Raw genomic sequence first — 21168 nt, 5'->3', positions numbered from 1 at the left:
GGAGTTGGAATCCAACATCTGGGGGAACACAGGATCCCTGTTCCTCTCATTTGGGCAGACAGGGAGACAAGCTTCTTTCCTTCCACTTTTGCCACACCATGTTGGGCAAAGCATTGGGGAAGGGTTGCAGGTCTGTGATAGAACATCTTTTTTTTGGCATGCAGAAGGTCCCAGATTCAGTCCGCAGCTTCTCTGGGAACCCTGGAGAGCTGCTGCCAATCAGTGTAAACAATACAGTGCTTGAAGAGCCAATGGTTTGACTCAACATAAAGTAGCTTTCCTATGTTGCAGTTTAGGAGGACAACCATAGCTCAGGTGTGGAGCATCTGCTTTGCATGCAGAAGGTCTCAGGTCCAATTCTCAGCATCTCTAGGTAGGACTGGGACATTCCTGAAACTGTAGAGAATCACTCCTAGGTAATATAGACCATATTGAGTTAGGTGGACCAAAGGTCTGACCCAATAAATGGAGGCTTGTTGCGTTCCTATATATTTTTGCAAAACTTTATCAAATCTCATCCCCATCAGTCTTCTATTTTAATATTTACTCACAGGGAAGGTGCCCCAGCTCCCTGTTTAACCCAGTCGATCTTCCATTCAACAATTGCCTGAGAGGCCAATGACATGTTTTGTGTTTTACCTAGAAGCAACGTTGTGAACAAGCCAGGGCAATGACAGCAGTAAGCAGAGGGTAAACCTGAAGCGAAAAGGTAGGGCCTTGCAAGATGGAGCTGAAGTTGTGTGTTTTGTGAATGAATTTGCTACCATCAGATGATGGCCACTGAGTTGGGCAGCTTTAAAAGGGGATTGGACATATTCATGGAGTGTCTCAAAGCCCTGTAGTCATAATGGCTTCATACAACCTCTGCTATCAGAGGCAGTTCATTGTATTCAATGGATGTTTACTCAGAATAGACCTAAGTGAGTCACTGCCATTAATTTAAATGGGTATACTCTGAGTAAATGGGTCTGCAAGCTAGTATGTCTCTTAATGGAAGAGTGCTGTTGTGCTCATGTCCTGCTTGTGGAATTTAGGCATCTATTTTGCCACTGTGAGCAGAGAATTCTGGACTAGTTGGGCGAAATGATCTGATCTACTGGATAAATTATTATGAGGTGTGGGCTACAGAGAAGCTACTCCCTAGCAAAGATCTTCTGGTACATGAAACAGAGAAGAGGTTCTTGCTGTGCAGGTGTTACTTCTGCTGGATGGCGGCACGCCTGGGGGTGTCACCTTCCAATGGTTTGGGAGAATTATCAACCGCCAAAGCCCACAGAGCATTGAATAGATGAAGGATTCATTTTAGGTTCACTCAAGGTGACCCGGAAGTGTCTCCGGACAGCGCTGGCCCCCGGCCTCTTAAGTGAGATGGGTGCACAACCCTAGAGTCTGTCAAGACCGGCCCGTACGGGTAGGGGTACCTTTACCTTTACCTTTAAGGTGCTAGACCGAATTGAAAACCCTACATAAATAAAGAGGACTGGTTGACTTTTTAAAGAGGAGAAAATCCCATCTCCTTCTTTAAAGTAGGACACATGGGAACGCGCATGGGAGGGAGGATATCAGATGGGTCACTCACCACGTCCCCTTCCCTGCTTCTGACAGATGTCACCCAACAAGTCGACTTTCGTGCCTCAGAGAATGCTGCTGAGAAGGTGAAAACCACAGACTCTCGCCTCTCTCAAAGATATGGTTTAGCAGAGCCTGGATGCAAAGCGCAAAAAAAGAGAGAGTTGAAAAGGCAACTTGTTGCCCAGTTACAGCAGCCAGCTAGCTCCCTCTAGCATGAAATCTGATTATTCTTATCTCATCGAAGCTAGTAAGCTAATTAGTTGGAGATTCATTAGCTAATGCTCGCATGGAGCTTTGACAGTGCAGTTCATGTTGCGGTTATTCACTTGATTTAAACACACACACACACACACACACACACACACATATATACATCTCAAATTTCCTCCCGGTTAAGGTGATACATCTCAAATCAGGGAGGGTGAGCAGTCGCAAGAGTCTCATGCCAGACTAGCTGAGAGCAGAAATGTGGGTAAATAAATAATCAACATCATTAGCTGTCATAAAAATGTCTAACCCTTTTGACAGACCCATCCATTACATCTGCCTCCAGCCCTCAGCAGATGACCTCCTTTGGGAGAAAGTTTCATACTTTGGGTTTGGTGTGTTTTATTTGTTCTGTACTTTCATTCCCAACCCCAGAAAAATTACTGAGTGACGGAGATGATATCTTATCTTTTTATAAGGCGGTGTTATAACTGAATGGAACCTCAGGAGAGGCCAAGAATTCTTTGGCAGTTCCATTCAATGAACGAGTATGCTCTAGAATCCAATATTCCTCTCTGCTGATGTAAAGGACCATTTCCCCCTGAAACCTGGATACTTTAAAAAAATTGTGGCCTGGACATATTTTTTGCAGAAGGGTGGCTGTTTAATGCAGAAGGGTGGCTGTTTAATGCCACCCTCTGCATCCTAAAAGAAAAAAAATCATTACTATGCAAATCCAGAAAAATTACTTTTGTTAGTGTGGAAAGGCGGTTTTAAAAAAACCCCCAAAACAATTTTCACACATTTTTCTTCAATGAAAATGTTAACTTCTTTATTGCTGTCCTCTTTGCTACTCAGATTTTAGTTTGCCATTCCAAAGTACAGTATATGGCACTGCACTACAGGTTAAAGGTAAAGGGACCCCTGACCATTAGGTCCAGTCGTGGCCGACTCTGGGGTTGCGGCGCTCATCTCGCTTTATTGGCCGAGGGAGCTGGCGTACAGCTTCCAGGTCATGTGGCCAGCATGACTAAGCTGCTTCTGGCGAACCACAGCAGCGCACGGAAACACCGTTTACCTTACTTTACCTATTTATCTACTTGCACTTTGATGTGTTTTCGAACTGCTAGGTTGGCAGGAGCAGGGACAGAGCAACGGGAGCTCACCCCGTTGCGGGGATTCGAACCACCGACCTTCTGATCAGCAAATCCTAGGCTCTATGGTTTAACCCACTGCACCACCTGTGTCCCTTGCACTACAGGTTACCTTGATTAATTTCTAAAAGGAGAGGTGCATGGGTTCAGCGTGTTCAAAAGCCACATTCTCTCACTAGGTGATCTTTATTTTAGGGCTCGCCACCAAGGTTCAGTCACTAGACAGATTTTGGGTGTCAGTCCTGGAAAAGCCCTTGGCCCTGAGACTGCCCTTGCAAGCCTCACTCTGATCCAGAACTCTGCATCGGAGAGTATGGGATGGTGTCATGTCATGTAACATCCTTGCTAACAGCCAGTGTCTTATAATCACCCCACAAACTTTCTGCAAACAAATAAAACTAATGCTCAATTACCGTATTGGCCTAAATATAGGCCACACTTGTTTTTTTCCCCAAATTCCAACTGTGAAAAGTTAAGGTGTGGCTTAAATTCTCGACCTTACAAAAATTGGCTTTTATGATATCGTTCCCATCCCATCCACAGCTCCCCCAGAGCTGGGTAGGAAAGAATGCGGGGGAGGGGGGGACTGCTGGCACTGCAGCATGGCTCCCCCTCAGCCCGTGATGCTGCCAGGAATGCGGGGAAGCGGCCCCCACCCGTAGCTCCCCAGACCTTCCCCCTATGGCTGGGAAAGGGTGGAAGCGGGGAAAGGGGATTGTCAGGGAACTGCCATCAGCTCAGAGGCGAGAGGTGGAAGGGCAGTTGTGTTACAGGGAGCCTCTGAAGATCTTGCGAAGCAGTTCCTCCTCTGGCGAGGAGGGAAGCCCCGCCTCCAGTGGGGAAGGGGCACAGGGATCAGAAGATGCTAGGGAGAACCTCAACACTGAGCCTGAGCAAAGCGGAGGGGAGGGGAGGCAAGTCCCCCTTTGCCTGCGCCCATTCTGCGCAGTAGTCTTTGGCGCAGAGAGGGGAGGAGAAGGACTGGGGTGACATGACTGTTATGCTGGGGAAGGTATAAGGGCCGCCCACTCCCAGATTCTGCTAGCCACTGAGCAGACACAGACTTGCGACGCTCTGCACTGTAAATAGTTTGTACAGGTAATAAAGCCTGAAAAGACAGGTTGGAGTCTTGCCTGTTTGCTCTCGAGCAACCACATCAGCACCTGACAGGGAAGGCTCCCCCCCCCCCAATAGGCAGCAGGGAGCGTAAGACAAACACACCAGGAGTGCAGGGAAGCGGCACCCGCCCCACACGTAGTCCCCCATCCTCAACCCAAGGCCAGGAAGGCAGAGAGCAAGGAAGGGAAAAGGCTACAGGCAGTGGTGTAGCGTGGGTTGTCAGCACCCGGGGCAAGGCAAGTAATTTGCACCCGCCCGCTGCACTGTCCCTCCCCCAGATAGTCCCTCGCTCTCTCTCCGCACTGCACCGCACGCCTGGCACCCCCCCCCCAGTGGGCGGCGACCCGGCGGCTCGGATCGGATTCGCACAGCCAGCACTGCAGTGAGAGAGAGTGAGTGAGCCAGGTAGGGGCAGAGAGCTGCGAGTGCGAGTGCGCCCCCCCCCCAGATGTTGTGCCCGGTGCGGCCGGCCCCCCCTGCACCCCCCACGCTACGCCACTGGCTACAGGCAACACAGAGTGGCTTCCCCAGTCCAGTATGCAGCCAACAGCTCAAGGCAAACAGTGCCAGGAGCGCAGCAAAATGGTGCTTGCCCTGCGCATAGTCCCCCCTCCTCTCCTCCAAGGCCAGGAAGGGAGGAAGGGAGCAGCTTATATTCGGGTATTGTCTTTTTTTTCTCCCCCCCCCCCATGAATTTTAAAGGTGTGGCTTATTTGCCGGTGTGACTTATATTCAGGCCAATAAGCTAATAAGTCATCTGGAAGTGGCCAGAGAGGGAGTCCTGTTCTTGAAGGAGCAACTTTGCCTAGTGTCTAGGGTTGGGCCAAACAATAAATATCAGTTTGTCCCAGCTTGCCTTATTTCCAACTTTGAGTTCAATTCCTCAATGTTCCTACAGCAATTTGCATTTTTTTAAAAATAAAAAATCTTCCTGAAAATTCATTCAAGTCTTTTAGTTTGGATTTCTCCTAAGAAACACATTTTTTTGGTTTGCAATGTTGACAAACATGCCCACATCTTTCCAAGCAATTTCTCGCAATATAATGCTTTTTGGTATAATTTTCACAAAAATATGCATGCCTACGCATGCTTTCTCCAGAGATACACGTTTTTGCACACACTGACTGTTTTGAGAACTGAATTGCAAAATTTGGAGAACTGTACATTTTGAAGGCTAGCTGTGTTTCAGTTCATGTGAATTAAGTTGTTTCACATTAAAATCAAAGCAAAAGCAATCTTCTTCCCCTACACCCTACTAGTGGCCTATTGTGTAGCATGATGGCTTTAGTGCAGAGCCCTCTGCAGCCCTGAAGGAAATAGGGGCAACCATTCTTATAATAATTATTTCCATATCTGAGGATCACAGGGAAGTTTACAATATAAAAACACAAACATATATTCTGCAGTGGGGAGCCACTGCAGAAAAGGCCCATTCTCGTGTTGCCATCCTCTAGACCTCTCATGGAGAATACTCATGAAGAAGAGTGTCAGAAGATGATTTCAGGGTCTGGGTCAGTTCATATGGGGAGAGGCAGTCCTTGAGGTATTGTGGTCCTGAATCATTTAAGGCTTTATAGGTCAAAAGCACCACTAATGGCGTCTAAGGCTGTTCAATTGGTCCCTGTAGCTTTGCCTTTCATAAAGGTAAAGGTAAAGGGACCCCTGACCATTAGGTCCAGTCATGGCCGACTCTGGGGTTGTGGCGCTCATCTCGCTTTATTGGCTGAGGGAGCCGGCGTACAGCTTCCGGGTCATGTGGCTAGCACGACTAAGCCGCTTCTGGCGAACCAGAGCAGCGCATGGAAACGCCATTTACCTTCCCGCTGGAGCGGTACCTATTTATCTACTTGCACTTTGATGTGTTTTCGAACTGCTAGGTTGGCAGGAGCAGGGACAGAGCAACGGGAGCTCACCCTGTCATGGGGATTCGAACCGCCGACCTTCTTATTGGCAAGCCCAAGAGGCTCAGTGGTTTAACCCACAGCGCCTCCCGCATCCCATTTGCCTTTCATAAGTGAACTTAATTTGCAGTGATTAGCAGTTTACATTAATTACCTCCATGTCCTGATAAAGCTTCACCTTCTAATCTTTGCTTCTAGGCTCAGTCTAAAGAGAGACGGTCTGGTGTGGTGTAATGGTTAGAATGCCAGACAAGGACCCAGGAGACTCAGGGCTCAAATCCCTGCTCAGCCATGAAGCTCACTCGGTAACCTTGGGCCAGTTATCCTCACAGGGTTGTTATGGAGAAGGGGTGAGCTGTGGACTCCACCTTGAGCTCTTTGGAAGAAAGGTGGGATATAAATTCAGGAAAAAAGAAGGAGAAAATGACCTAGCCTTCATTTTAACAGCAGGATAACAGAAACAGGCATGTTTTTAGTGGGGCAGTTGCATTTAGCATTAAGAAGAAGAATGACCAGGCAGAAAATCTATTGAAAATTTGACCCTACTTGATTCTGTGGCAGAATTTGAGCGTGGAAGATTGGTGGCTCCAGATACTCAGAGTTCTGCAGCATAATCCTATACATACCTATTCAGAAATAAGCACCATTATTACCGGGAAAGTGTATAGCTGGGATGGGCAACCTGTGACCGGGGGTGAAAATGTTGCTTCTTCAGTCCTCTTAATCTGGGCCTTGAGATTCTCCCCAGAGCCCACTGCACACACAAACACACAGCTCTGCTTTGTGTCATCCTTGGGCATTTTTGCCTGCCTGGAAGGTGCCCTTGAACTTCAATAATACTACTTGCTTGCCTGGATTTTGGACAGTGTGTGTGTGTGTGTGTGTGTGTAAATTAGCTTACTGCACAAAGCCAAAATTCACATGCATGGCTCTGCTTAATTTTGCTTCTGCCTCCCTCTGCAGTGGTACCTCTGGATGCGAACTGGATCCGTTCTGGAGCCCTGTTCGCATCCTGAGTAGAATGCAACCTACATCTGCGCGTCTGTGAGTGCACGGGTCATGATTCGCTGCTTCTGCGCGTGTTCGTGATGTCATTTTGAGTGTCTGTGCATGCACGAGTGGTGAAACCCGGAAGTAACCCGTTCCGTTACTTCCGGGTCGCCGCAGAGCGCAACCTGAAAATGTTCAACCTGAAGCATATTTAACCCGAGGTATGACTGTATTGGCATTTGGGTCCTGACAGGCTGCTCAGAAGGGAATCTGACCCTCAGGCTGAAAAAGTTCCCCCACCTTTGATGTATAGATTTGCTACCTGGTAAGCCCTGCTGAACTCCATGGGGCTTAAATCTTTGCAGCAGACATGCATAGCATTGCACTGTAAGATCGTTCAATAGAGATTTAGAACTGAATTGCCCTGTTGACCCTTTTGGTGGTGTCTGCCAGTCCTTTCTTTCCCTCCACCCAGTTCTTTAACTCCACTGTAGGAGAATTCCATCTACAGGACCTCAGAAATGACCTCTTTGCAGTGATTGGGTCTAGAAGACACATTGCCAAGACTTTCTGCAGATGTAAAATTCAAACTATAACTTTTGACACGAGGAGCTATTCCATTTCCTTTCCTCAGCCTTTTTTATTTTTTTAATGGACAAGTTTCTGCTCCATGTAACAAAATAGTCATTTACAGACAGCGGTTCAAGTAACCAAGACTAAGCTGGCCAATTCTCCCCTTCCCCCCATTTTTTCCAAAACAACCGCTATCTTTAAGGTGTTCTCACTGAAGCAGTAATGCTGTGTTGCGATTGTACCGCTGTAGCTTTAGGCATGGAACATTCTGATTCTCCATGGTGGTGTTGGAGGGTGAAGCCTATACATGGAAAACTAGCTCTTCAGTGAAAAGGAAGGGATGTAGTTCAGTGGCAGGGCACCTGCCTTGCATGCAGAAAGTCTCAGGTTCAATGTCTGGCCTCTCCAGGTATGGCTGGAAGTGACCCCTGTCTGACACCTTGGGGTGTCGCTGCCAGTCAGTTTAGACAATACTGAGCTCCGAGGTGAGCTTGGCTGTCTGGCTGGTGTACCGGCCACCTAGCGCACCAGCAGCCACCCTGTCAGGCCTGCTGGAGGCTGTGGCCGGCTGGGCCTTGGAGTTCCCTAACCTATTGGTATTGGGGGACTTCAACATCCATGCTGATGCTGCTCCCTCCACACAGGCTCTGGACCTGGTGTCTTCCATGGCGACACTAGGGCTCTCCCAGTTTGTTTCGGGCCCCACACATCAAGCAGGCCACACGCTGGATTTGATCTTTGGTGTTGGTATAGATGTGATCATGTTTCCCTCAATGAAGGTGCCATGGTCTGATCACTACGCTCTGAAAGCCAGGATTGACGTTCCACCCCCACCCTGCTTAGGTGGCGAGCCGATTTGGGCTCGCCCGCAGAGGCTGATGGACCCTGATAGATTCCGTCAGGCCTTGCGGGACCTTGCTCCCCCTGGCGACTCATTGACTGAGCTTGTTGAGGGCTGGAATACCCAGCTCCTAGCAGCCATCGATGAGATCGCACCTAAGCGCCCTCTGCGACCCCGCAGAAACCGGGCTCCCTGGTTTACCGAGGAGCTTCGGAAATGAAGCGGGACCTCAGACGGCTAGAGAGAGTATGGCGGGGTGCCCGTGACGGAGCCTCAAGAACATCTTATAGGGTTTTTATGAAAACCTATGAGATGGCAGTGAAGGCCGCTAAGAAGTCCTACTTCTCGGCCTCCATTGCATCCGCTAGCTCTCGCCCGGCGCAATTATTTAGTATAATTAGGTCCTTAACGTCCCTTGAAGGACAGCCAAATTTAAATAACAATTCGACACACAGCTGTGAGGCATTTGCGAGCTTTTTTGCGGAGAAGGTCCTGTTGCTCCGCCATGACCTCCCTGCCAATTTGGACACAATAAGGGAACTGGAGGCCCCTCGACTGTCCTCGGGTCCAGTATTGGACCACTTTGACCAGATATCCCCAGCCGATGTGGACAGACTCCTCCGAGCTGGAAAGCCCACCACCTGTCCTCTTGACCCGTGCCCGTCTTGGCTGATTAGAGCGTGTCCAGACGAGGTGCGGGCCCCCCTGGGTGATATCATCAATTTGTCCCTTGGCACTGGGATATTCCCAGGGGAACTGAAGGAGGCAGTGGTGCTCCCGCTCTTAAAGAAAACATCATTAGATCCTTTAGATCTATCCAATTACCGCCCGGTTTCGAATCTTCCATTCCTGGGTAAGGTGATTGAGAGAGCGGTTGCTGAACAGCTTGGTAGGTTTCTGGATGAAACATCGGCTCTCGATCCATTCCAGTCCGGCTTCCGCGCTGGTCATGGGACCGAGACGGCTCTGGTCGCCCTAACAGATGATCTCCGCAGGCAGCTGGATCGAGGCGGGTCGGGGCTGCTGATTCTTCTAGACCTGTCAGCAGCCTTCGACATGGTCGATCACGAACTCCTGGACCACCGCCTTGCCGACGTGGGGATCCAGGGCACAGTCCTTCAATGGCTGCGCTCGTTTCTCTCTGGTCGGGGACAGAGGGTGGCGCTTGGGGGGGAATTGTCATCGCGCCACTCCCTGGTGTGTGGAGTGCCTCAGGGTGCGATTCTCTCTCCGATGCTTTTTAACATCTTTATGCGCCCCCTCGCCCAGCTTGTCCGGAGTTTTGGGCTGGGCTGCCATCAGTATGCTGATGACACCCAACTCTATCTGTTGATGGATGGCCATCCTGACTCGGCCCCAGACACACTGACCAGATGCCTGGAAGCTGTGGCTGGATGGTTTCGTGGGAGCCGGTTGAAGTTAAATCCTTCGAAGACAGAGGTCCTCTGGCTGGGACGGGGCGATATGGGATTGAGGGGGCAACTCCCATCTCTTGCGGGGGTGCAACTAGTGCCAGCATTGTCCGTTAAGAGTTTGGGTGTAATCTTCGATACCTCCCTCTCTATGGAGGCGCAGATTACAGCTATAACAAAGGCGGCTTTTTTTCATCTCCGCCAAGCTAAGCAGTTGGCTCCTTATCTCTCTCGCCCTGACCTAGCCACTGTGATCCACGCGACGGTCACCTCCAGACTGGATTATTGTAACTCGCTCTACGTGGGGCTGCCCTTGAGACTGACCCAGAAACTCCAACGGGTGCAGAATGCCGCAGCGAGACTCCTTATGGGGTCGTCACTGCGAGATCACATTCATCCAGTACTATATCAGCTGCACTGGCTCCCGGTGGAGTACAGGATCAGGTTTAAGGTGCTGGTTTTAACCTTTAAAGCCCTATACGGCCTAGGACCCTCGTACCTGCGGGACCGCCTCTCCTGGTATGCCCCACAGAGAAACCTACGGTCTGCAAATAAAAACATCCTGAAGGTCCCAGGCCTCAGAGAGGTTAGGCTGGCCTCAACTAGAGCCAGAGCTTTCTCGGCTGTGGCACCAATCTGGTGGAACGCTCTGCCACAAGAAACTAGGGCCCTGCGGGACTTGACATCTTTCCGCAGGGCCTGTAAGACAGAGCTGTTCCACCAGGCCTTTGGTCAGGGCGCAGCCTGACCCCCTCCTCTGGCAATCTGCACAGGGTCCTGCTTGCTGGTTGCCATCAATTTGTTTCTGATTGATTTTATGGTGAAAAGTTTTTAGAATGTTGGATTGTTTTTATTGTTGTTAGCCGCCCTGAGCCCGGCTTTGGCTGGGGAGGGCGGGGTATAAATAAAATTTAGTATTATTATTATTATTATTATTGATGGGCCATCAGTTTGCCTGAATATAAGGCAGCCTCTTAAGTTCCTATGATTAGATGACAACCCTGACTTTTTGTTGTTGATGTGCATAGTTCATTTGCTTTTGTACAGAGAAGCATGTAAGCCACCAACCTCCAAAAAACAATCCAGTTCAATCAATCCAGTTCAAACAATCAACGATCACCCCTTAAATCCAGGGATGGAGACTTTTTTTCCTGTCAAGGGCTGCATTCCCTCAAGGGGAATCTCTATCTCTGCCTGTTGGGATGCATGTTGGGGGGAGGCTGAAGGCAGTGGGGTGTGTGGACAGAGCTAAAAGGGTGATAAGGCCCCAACTCTCTTTCTCCACCCCCATCACCCCTCTCTCTCTTTAGGCCACTCCTTTCTGTCCCCTGCAACCCATTTTCTTTCTCTCTCTTCTTTCCCACCAGTGAAGAGGCATATTGCTCCTGCCAGAGGGGGCTTTTCATAAGAACACCAGCAGAACCTGCTGGATCTGACCAAGGACCCATCTGGTCCAGAACTCTGTTCTCACAGTGGTCCACTAGAGGCCCATGAAAACACACCTGCAACTCACAGCAAGTGGTATTCAGCGGCAACCCTTGAATAAAAGGGTTTGGTTCAGTTTGCATCTTGCCAGAGCAACTTATCTACTGTGCCAGAGCTGTCCATGGTATGACAAAGTCTGCTTCTAAGACCCTGTCTCGGCTACCAGTCTCCATCCTGTGGCCCATTCCTCAGCCATCTGCCACCCAAATGGGGCACTGCTCCACTAACCTCAGTGCCCTCAGTCTGCCCTCAGCCAGCCCCCATCTCCCAGCCTTCTTACTTGCAATCAATCAATCAATCAATCAATCCAGGAGTTGTCATTGTTTGTCAGCTACTTCCTCTTTAGACTGTGTTGCACCTTGTATAATTCAGCAAAGAGGAGGATGGGGACAAAGCTAGAATTTGACTCTGTCTCTCTGGCTCTACCTAGTGTTGGGCTCCCTGCCAAAGGGCACCAGCCACTGTTGCTACCACCTCTGCTGGTATAGTTCAGTTGGTAGAGTATGACATGTGAGGGAAGTGAGGGGCAGATGGGGCTTATCAGTCTGGGAATATGGGGCTTGTCAACCTGATCCCAAACCTCCAGTGCCTTGTAGGATATCTTCTTGAGAAGAAAAGGCTAAGGAGTAAACCCTACACAAATCTGGAATGAAGTCCCTAAGGTGGTTGGATGGTGCCTTGTGCACCTCCTTCTGGCAATGCCTGCAGCCAAGCTGGTGCCAAACATATTGCTCTGCTTTCCGTTGGACCACATCAATGAGTCTGGCGGGGGAGTCTCTTCATCTGGGCAGCCCAGGACCTCCATACACACTGCCTAGGGTTGTACCCCGGGAAGGTCATTTTGGTGCTGCTAACATGGCAGTTTGACTTCACCCTTTAAGGTACACTCCATTGTCTCTCAAGGCAGACATACCAACCACAACTGGGTTTGAGCCCCACACTGTGCAAAAGATTCCTGCATTGCAAGAGGTTGGACTAGATTATCCTTGCGGCCCCTTCCAACTTTGCAGTTCTATTATTCATCTGGTTATTTCCTGCTGCTGCTTTCTTTTATTCTTTTATGGGTTTCAGACAACCGTGGATGACTTTGCCTGGCTTGCCAACATTCATAAATGCGAGTTTGTGATCCCAAAACAAAGAATTGATGCTTGCTGTCTGAATGTTTTCTCAGTTCTCACAAACTAAGTCCAGCTGAATTCAGTGAAATGTAATCTTGTGCAAGTATGCATAGGATTGCAGCTTTAGATACTGGGTTGAATCTGCAGCAAAGCCATTAAGACACACAAGAAACCTTCGAAATATTGAAAAATGGAAGACAGGATTCATCACAATCAGTCAAGGTTATAACTAAATAATGTGGAAGAAAAATGGCTTTGGGGGTCTAAGTGGAAAAGAGAATTGCATTCACACTTTGTTTAACATATACCCATTTTCTAATTATGCTTAAGGAGTATTTCATTGGAGTTTGTTAAAATTAGGTGTTGCACAGTTGGATAAATTCACGAAGGTGTATAAAACATTTCTTGGAACAAATGAAAGGGGAGTAGTGATTTTTAGAGAACAAAATTACAAGAGGGGGAAGTAATTGCACATAATCTCCAGGAGCACAATATGAAATGCGTTAAATATAGCTTATTGGACTATAAGATTGTGGTGGCGGTGGGGAGCAGAAATCCAATTGTTTTCCAAAAGACTATGCAGGTAAAAGAAGCAAGAATTCTAAAAAGAATGTTGCTCTGTGTGTGATTGTCTGGCGGAGGGTGAATTCAATCGGTTTTCTCTCCCCCCCACTGCCCCACCCATACCATAATTTTTGCTACTGCAGTGCACAAACACTTTATCTGGAAGTGAAGTAGAGCTGAAACAAACATGGGGTGTGTGTGTGTGGAATCTCTTTGATTCTCCTCCGTTGGATTTCAGATTCCAATTCATATTCTCTTAAGTTAAAACAATACAGAGAGATAGAAAGTTGTAGTGTCCTTGCACAAATGGAAGTGTCGTTCTGCTCAGGCAATGAGTTTTCTTGCACTCCCAAATCTTCTCTGAAGGTCGGAAGGCTTTGGAAACTGAAAGCTGCCTGGCACCAAGACAGACCAATGGTCCATGTAGCTCAGTGTAGTCTATCCTTACTGGCAGTGGCATTCCAAGAGTTCAACATATGCCTTACCTTTCCTCCCAAAGGAGCCCAGGGAGGCAATAAAACAATAGAAATGACCAATACAAAAGGAGACTAGGAAAGATCTCAACTGAAAAGGCTTGTTGAAAGGTGAAGGGCTTCAGAAGGCTGCTGAAAAGGCAACAGAATAAAATCAATTAAATTGAAACCATTATTGTTACTGATGATTTGTTATGATGATGCTGTATTGTGCGGAAACTGCTTTGGGAAGAATCTGGTCCCTGCTATTTGGGTTTAAAAAGCAAGTCACATGTTTTATCTAGAACAGCTGCAGCTTTTTCTTATCACTCTGATTTTGCTTTCAGACTCTAGCAAAGTGGTCCATATTTTGGCTCTTTTTTGCACATTCTCCAGTGCCCACCCCATGGGCTCTGTACTGCTGGGGTTCATTCACACAGCCACATTCTGTGTAGACCTCAGCTTGCTCTTCAACATAATCAAGCTTAGGTTTCAAGTCAGATCCCTTCTGCACTCTGCAACAGCTACTAGAAGCCATCATTCTTCCCCCAGAACCCCCAAAAACCTCAGGAAAAATCTATGCTTCTCTGTGTGATTTCTGCCGCTTAACACACTTCAGTTGCCTTTGCCAATATAAGATCTTTAATTTCTAGCAATCTTCCTCTCAATTTGCAATTATGTACTCCTAGGACAGTCTGATCCCTTATTAATGAGTCAGCAAGCTATCCACAGTTACATGCCTGGCTCAGCCTTCTTGGGTCAGCTGAAAAACTGTAAGGATTCCGTCTCATTTCGATTTCTTGTATGGGAAAAAACACACATCTCTTTCGAAGAGTCTCATTTTGCCTGGTACACAGTGTCCCTGAAACTTGTTAACCACAGCATCACATCTAGACCTCTCCGCTCCAGTTAGTGAGCAGGAATTAAAGAAATCAATACCTGGGGACCTTACAAGATTCAATAAATGGGTTACCTTTTACTTGTGGGCGTCCATTGAAGCTGGGTTTCGGAAGATTCAAGACAGACAAAAGAAATCACTTCTTCATGCAGAACATAGTTAAACAATGGAATTCGCTCCTCCAGAAGACAGTGATGGCCACCAACTTGAATGGCTTCAAAAGAGGATTATACAAATTCAGGGTGGAGAGAGTCAATGGCTACTAGCTGCAATGGCAAAGCTCTTGCGCTGGGGTCCTTCTTGCAGTTTTCCCACATGCACCTGGTGAGAACAGGATGTTGAACTAGAAGGGCCATTGGTCTGATCCAGGAGGCTCTTCTTATGTCTTCTCATGAGCTCCACTTGAAGTCTTCTCCAGTTGTCTGCATCCATGGTTGGAGAGATCCAACAGATCTTGAGCTCTAAGCCATTCCATCCTTCCTCTTACACCAGGCATAGGCAAACTCGGCCCTCCAGATGTTTGGGACCACAACTCCCATCATCCATGACCACTGGTCCTGTTACCTAGGGATGATGGGAGTTGTAGTCCCAAAACATCTGGAGGGTTGAGTTTGCCTTTGCCTGTCTTACACACTCCTTCAGGGTTCACAATCACTGCATGGATCTATACCCCACTTGTAGCACCACACATTGCTTCTAGTATTATAGCTGACTTGCTGGGAGCCTGAAGGGCCCTGCCCTGCTTCTCTCCACCTGGCTTGGGGCTCCATAAAGGTTTGCTGCTGCTGCTGCTGGGCAGAGAGGGGTCCATTTTTGTTTTTGTTTTTAAAATTGCCTTTTAAAAAATCTATGTCATTTTAAATTGCGATTGATATTAACGCTGTATTCTTAGTTTTAGATTTTATGATTTATGTGGAAATTGTTTTCCATTTGGTTGTGTACTTTTTGATGTGTTTTATTTATTGTTTATGACTTTTGTTATGTTGGTAATTACGTAAATCTTGTCATGTTGTCAGCCACCTCGAGCATTGTTTTAACTATGGAAAGGCGGCACATAAATAAAATGGTGAATGAATGAATAGCACAACACTAGAAATCGTTGTAAACTAACAGCAAATGTTTTGTTGTGTTTCAGTACTGCCATCCTTCTTCCTTCCAGCTGAGCTTTTAAAGATGCCTTATTCTCCAGCATAGGAATTGTACTGTCTTATCCCAAGTCAGAGGGACACAGGTGCCACTGTGGGTTAAACCAGAGCCTAGGACTTGCAGATCAGAAGGTCGGCTGTTCGAATCCCCATGATGGGGTGAGCTCCCATTGTTCGGTCCCTGCTCCTGCCAACCTAGCAGTTCGAAAGCATGTCAAAGTGCAAGTAGATAAATAGGTACCGCTCTGGCGGGAAGGTAAACAGTGTTTCCATGTGCTGCTCTGGTTTGCCAGAAGCGGCTTAGTCATGCTGGCCACATGACCCTAAAGATGTACGCCGGCTCCCTCGACCAATAAAGCGAGATGAGCGCCGCAACCCCAGAGTTGGCCACGACTGGATCTAATGGTGAGGGGTCCCTTTACCTTTACTATCCCAAGTCAGACTGTTGGTTAATCTATCTCAATATTTTCTGCACTGACTGGCAACATCTCTCCAAAGTTTCAGATAGTGGACATTCTCAGTCCTACCTGTAGATGCTGGGGACTGAACCTGGGACCTTCTGCCTATGAAACAGAATCCCTACAACTAAGCTACAGCACTTCCCCAATCTGATTTCTGGTTCTGATCTATATATTATTAGTAGAGTGTTTTCCTGCAAGTATTCAACAGTATACTGCTTTTGAACCTGAAACTTTGGATAGAAGTTGGGGCATTGTTTAGAGGGTTTTGGTTGGGTGGGAGGTTGTTGCTGCAATATTTTTTTTTTGTACCTTTATTTTGGATCTTATGATTTATATGGAAGTTGTTTAATTTGCTTGTGTACCTGTTGATGCTTTGTGTATTGTTTAGGGCTATTTTTATTCTATTTATTTCTTAAATTTGTATACAGCCCTTCATACGTAGATCTCAGGGCAGTACACTTTACCAGTATACAACATAAAATTACAATATAAAAACCACAAAATGCATAAGAAAAATAGGAACAACTAACCAATAATTTCCCTTTGTTATGCTTGTAGCTATGCTATTTGTTGCAAACTGCCTTGAGCAGGGTTTTAACTTTGGAAAGGCGGCCTGAAAATAAAACGATTCAGTCATTGGTTATTGAGAGATATGTTCCCCGTGTATTTGTCTGACCCCTAAAGCATCCCTGTGTTTGTAAGAATTTGTATTAGAGCATTTTTTCACCCACATTTTTTTTTTTAAGCTTTCAAATGCAGCCAAAGATCTGCAATGCAGCCTGGGCTTCCAGAGGCCAATAGGTAAAGATGAATGCCTCCTCTTTGCTCTGAAGGCCCACAGATCAAAGCAGCTGGCAGCCACCGTCACATCTGCATGGCAGCCAAGTTCCTGATTAGTGCTGCTTACTCTGCTGTACACAAACATTCACAGGTAAAGAACAGGTTGCAAAGCGGGTCTTGAGTGACAATAAAGTTTCTGGCACTGGTCTTGCTGCACTCCTTGCTTAAATACAGTTCATTTGGGAGGGGTTCCTACCAGGCTAGATGACATACAAAGCGTTCCCATATAACTCCTCCAGAGGAGGCTGACAGCCACAAAAGGCAAATTTCAGGGAGGGCAATGGTGGCAAGTTTCTTCCCCAGCCTCCTGGAAGTATCAGCTGCTGATGCAGGTTTTATTGCAATTTTGCAGTCAATGAAGTCACTGTGTGAATGGCGTTATTTCTGCTCATGCAACTGAGCTTCCCCCTCCCTCTTGCACTCTCACACATCCTCAGAACTGCTCCAGAAGGGTGGGGGTCCCCTTGGAGCAGGTAAGAGGGTCATAGGTCTGAACTGATCTCAGGGGTTATCCTGATGTGATGAGACAGCACTGAAAAGCACGTGAGCAATGGTAAAATCTTGCAACACAACATTCACAGTGTGGTCAGGATTCCTTTTGCTTGAGGCACTCATGTGCCTCTTTGTCTGTAAGCTCTAGTATTGTTTGTATTTATGTACTTAAGCCTAGACTGTTTTTTTTTTTTAAAAATGAATTCATTCTGTGCTTGCTAAATTGTTGTTGTCTTTTGAATCCACTGACAGGCTTTGTATTTGGCATATTTGTACAGTCAAACCTTGGTTGTCGAACGTAATCTGTACTGGAACATTATCTGAATGTAATCTGTACTGGAAGACCATTCAACTTCCAAAACATTTGACAACTGAGGAACGGCTTCTGATGGGTTGCAATAACTTCTTGCAAGCGGAAGCCATGTTGGATGTTCGGGTTCCGAAAAACATTCAAAAACCAGATCATTTACTTCCAGGTTTTTTCGCAGCTGAAACGTACGATAACAGAGGCATTTGGGAACTGAGGTTTGACTGTACCTCCAATGCTCCGTATTTTGATGTTTTTGAATGTTTGCTGTAAGCCATTTTAGGGGACAGCTCATTGTGTAAAGTAGCATTCATCAAGCTCAACCAACCAACTATTGGATGCAACCCTTATTTTATTTTTGTTAGGTTGGTGGATAGTTTGGACTGGCTTTATTGCAAAGGTGATTGACGGTAAAGTGTCCTGAACTCTCTTTACATTGAAGTGGATTGTGGAAGGATGTGTTGGGCAGGAAAGAGTGTGGCTTTGAGATGGAGAAGAGGACTTTTTAAAGAACACCCACTGGTCATTTCACTTGGTGGGGCTGTAGCCCTTTTCGCCTTAACAGACCAGTCTCTGCTAGGTAAACCTGGGACCTGTTCTGAGCATGTTCAGAATTGTTTCCTCCAAACAGCTTCAAGCACATTCTTGTTCTGTCAAGGGTGTAATTTTCTCAGGGGAAAAGGGGTCGTTTCCTATTCCCTGAGCAGCTCCTGAGCTGCTTGGTGACTAGGAAGTACAGAAATGCCCTCCTTCTCCAGCTCTTTTATTCTCCATCTTCCAGACCATAGACCTTGTTGCCTGTGTCACATGAAAAAGTGTCTGCATCAAGTGTTGCTATGTGTAGATGTGTGTGAGAGAGAAATGTCTTGTGTGACTACCCCACCAGATTAAATGGGCAGCCCCCACCATTGGGCTCCCATTGAAGTGATTGATTGTCTCATCTGTGAATGCCCTGAATGGTTTGGATGAGCCTTTCCAAAACTCGTGTTCTTCTGATGGAGTCCAATTCCCATCACTCCAGTCAGTAGGGCCAATGGACAACAATGACATGAGTTGTAGTCCAAAGCATATGGAAGGCACCAGGCTGGTCTGGGACCTGGATATCTGGAGGACTACTTCCTTATAAGTCTCCCCAGGCACCTAATTCCACAGCTGAGACCCTGTTGATCGTCCATCTTCACATCTTCTGAAGAATAGTAGGTGGGAAACGTGAGATATATATATCCTGTGGAATCACCCCACTCCAAAAGCCTGTACTCACTGCTCTCTGAATAAAAATGTGGCTTTTAAATACTACTACTACTACTACTACTACTACTACTACTACTACTAATTTATTTGTACCCCACCCATCTGGCTGGGTTTCCCCAGCCACTCTGGGAGGCTTCCAACAAAGATTAAAAATACATCAAAATACATCAAAATACATTGCATTGCATTGATATTACTTTCTGCTCCTGTAAATTTCCTTGTGCCTTAAAAAAAAAACACTCTCTTGTGCTTGTGTTATATTGTAAACCGTAGGCGCCAACTCCTAGGGCCCGAGGGGGTCTTTGCCCTCCCCAAAGTTGATGGGCATAGCCATTCCGATGGTGTGCATGCACCACATCATGTGATCAGTTATGTGGGGCGGAGATTACCTGCCACCCGCCAATATTTGATTCAAGTTGGCACCCCTGTTGTAAACTGTTTTAAATGGTAGATGGCCTTTTGGTTTTACATCCTAAGCCAGCTCGAGTCTCTGTGAGAGAAAGGTGGGATCCTGATGATTAAGCAAGCAAACCCACAAAGGGACAAGCAATACACAAAATGCTTTGCCCTGATGATAATAATAATAATAATAATAATAATAATAATAATAATAATAATAATAATTCCATGCACACTTCCATGCACATAGATGTGCAATTCTTGCTTTAAAGTCTTTCAGGAGATCTTCCTGAACACTGAACCAAGTGAGCCAAAGCGAAGTTTTCCAACCACGGAGGGTGGGCGCAGCCCAGCCTAACTGCAACCAGCCGTGTGTCTGGGCTGTATTACTAAGGCCCATTGAGAGAAGTGACTTCCCACGCTTTGCCTACAGAGGGCATCCCTGCTCATTCATATGTAGGCTCAGCAAATACAGCTGCTGGAGGCAAAGCAGACTGCCTTTTTCTCTCTCTCCCTCTCGCCAGTCTGTCTCTCGCTCTCTCGCGCTCCCCAAGCAGAGTCTTTTCTTCCCCCGATCCAGTCGGCGTCTCTCTCCGCTCTCCACGTTTTCCCTCCCAGCCCTCCACTTCTCCGGATCAATGGACGTTACAGCTCTAACTCTTCCCTCTCACATACTGCTGGTGGACAGCACCAGTAACAAGTGAGAGACCATCGCATCCTTCCCCCTTCTCCGCCCCTCTCTCTCTGCCACCCTCCCCGCAGCGAACATCTGCGGAGCCAAGAAGGAGGAATAATAACACTATTACCAATACTAGCCCAGCTGTTTGGTCTTGCACGGGATCGTCGGCGTTTCTGATTGCGTTTCACTTTGTACACCAGCAGAGATGGAGCAGCCCCGATGCTTTTGATGCGCCTTCCTTGGCTTTTTAATTTTTTTGCAGGATTTTTGTATGCGCGCGCGCCTATGGATGGTTTTCAAACGCTGGGAGACCCTTTCCTCGCCTCACCTCTTTTTCCTCGTTAGTTTCTGGACATTTCCTGGCTTGGGGACTACATTTAACTTTTTCTTTTTCTTTTTCTGCCTTCCGACCCACTTACCTTGCCCGTGGCGCGGGGGGGGGGGGGAGAGCTAACGGGAACCCCACGACCACCCCATCGAAAAGGGAGGAGACCGAAGCGGCTTGTGGAGACGTGCCGGGATTGTTGCCTGTGTGATCCGGACCCAAATATCGCTTAGGTGTGGGTTGAAATATGGAGAATAGCCTTGGATGTGTTTGGGTACCAAAACTGGCTTTCCTGCTGTTTGGGATCTTTGTCATCACTCTGGACCTTACAGTCACTGGTAAGTCATTTGTGGGTTTATTCCAACCCTCCTCCTGCTTTCCCCTTCTTCCTTTTGGCTTTAATGGATGAAGCAGGACAGTTCAAAGAGATGCTTGCAGATTTGTGATTTCTTGCTGTCTGAACAGCCTTCTAGCTGGATGAGTTGCTGTGAGCTTTGCGAGAGACTTGGGCAGGGAAGTCCATTTAGAAGATCCTCTTTTGGTCTTTATTAAGGAGAATTCAGTCAGGATGGAAGGAAGCCTCCAATCGAAAGGGAAATATAGCAGAAAGTGATGATGGTGTGATTTTTCTGTTCTGCTTAGTGGTTTGCTCTTCCGGGCTGAGAGAGCACCAGCTTTAGAAATTGTGGGGTGTGTGTTTTTTTGGCTTGTTGTTCCTCTTGTTATGTTGAATGCAAGAGGTTGTCCGTAAGGTAGAGGGTGCAGGAAAAAAAGGAAACATTTCACGTAGAGTGTCTCCAAACTCCATTTGATTGATATTCTGGAGGGCACGCCTCTCTTTGCACTTGGCAGACACATTTTTCTAATTAAAAATGGGAAAGCTGGTCGCGTTACTGAATCGGAGAGGAGAGGGAAGCGATATGGTGTTGTTCAGCGTTTCTCAGGAGACTGGGAAGAGCTGGAGATGAAAGAACAGGGTAAAT

General features: G+C 47.1%; 1 protein-coding gene across 3 annotated transcripts in view; it reads left to right on the top strand.

Moving 5' to 3' along the window:
- Positions 1-19702: 19702 nt before the first annotated feature.
- DCC (DCC netrin 1 receptor) overlaps positions 19703-21168 on the top strand; it is a gene marked incomplete at its 5' end in the record, with an annotated part of 926289 nt that continues 924823 nt past the window's right edge. For 2 of the 3 annotated variants that reach the window (XM_083402635.1, XM_083402634.1), the window contains one exon: positions 19703-20523. In XM_083402635.1, coding sequence (XP_083258761.1) covers positions 20433-20523 — 91 coding nt within the window. Of the gene's footprint in view, positions 20524-21149; positions 21163-21168 lie in introns of those variants that run through there. The other variant, XM_083402636.1, reaches the window with a different exon arrangement.

This window comes from Podarcis tiliguerta, assembly GCF_965153285.1.
Source record: "Podarcis tiliguerta genome assembly, chromosome: 11".
NCBI lineage: Eukaryota > Metazoa > Chordata > Lepidosauria > Squamata > Lacertidae > Podarcis > Podarcis tiliguerta.
The sequence above is the reverse complement of the archived record's forward strand: the minus strand, read 5'-3'. Positions and strand labels throughout refer to the sequence as shown.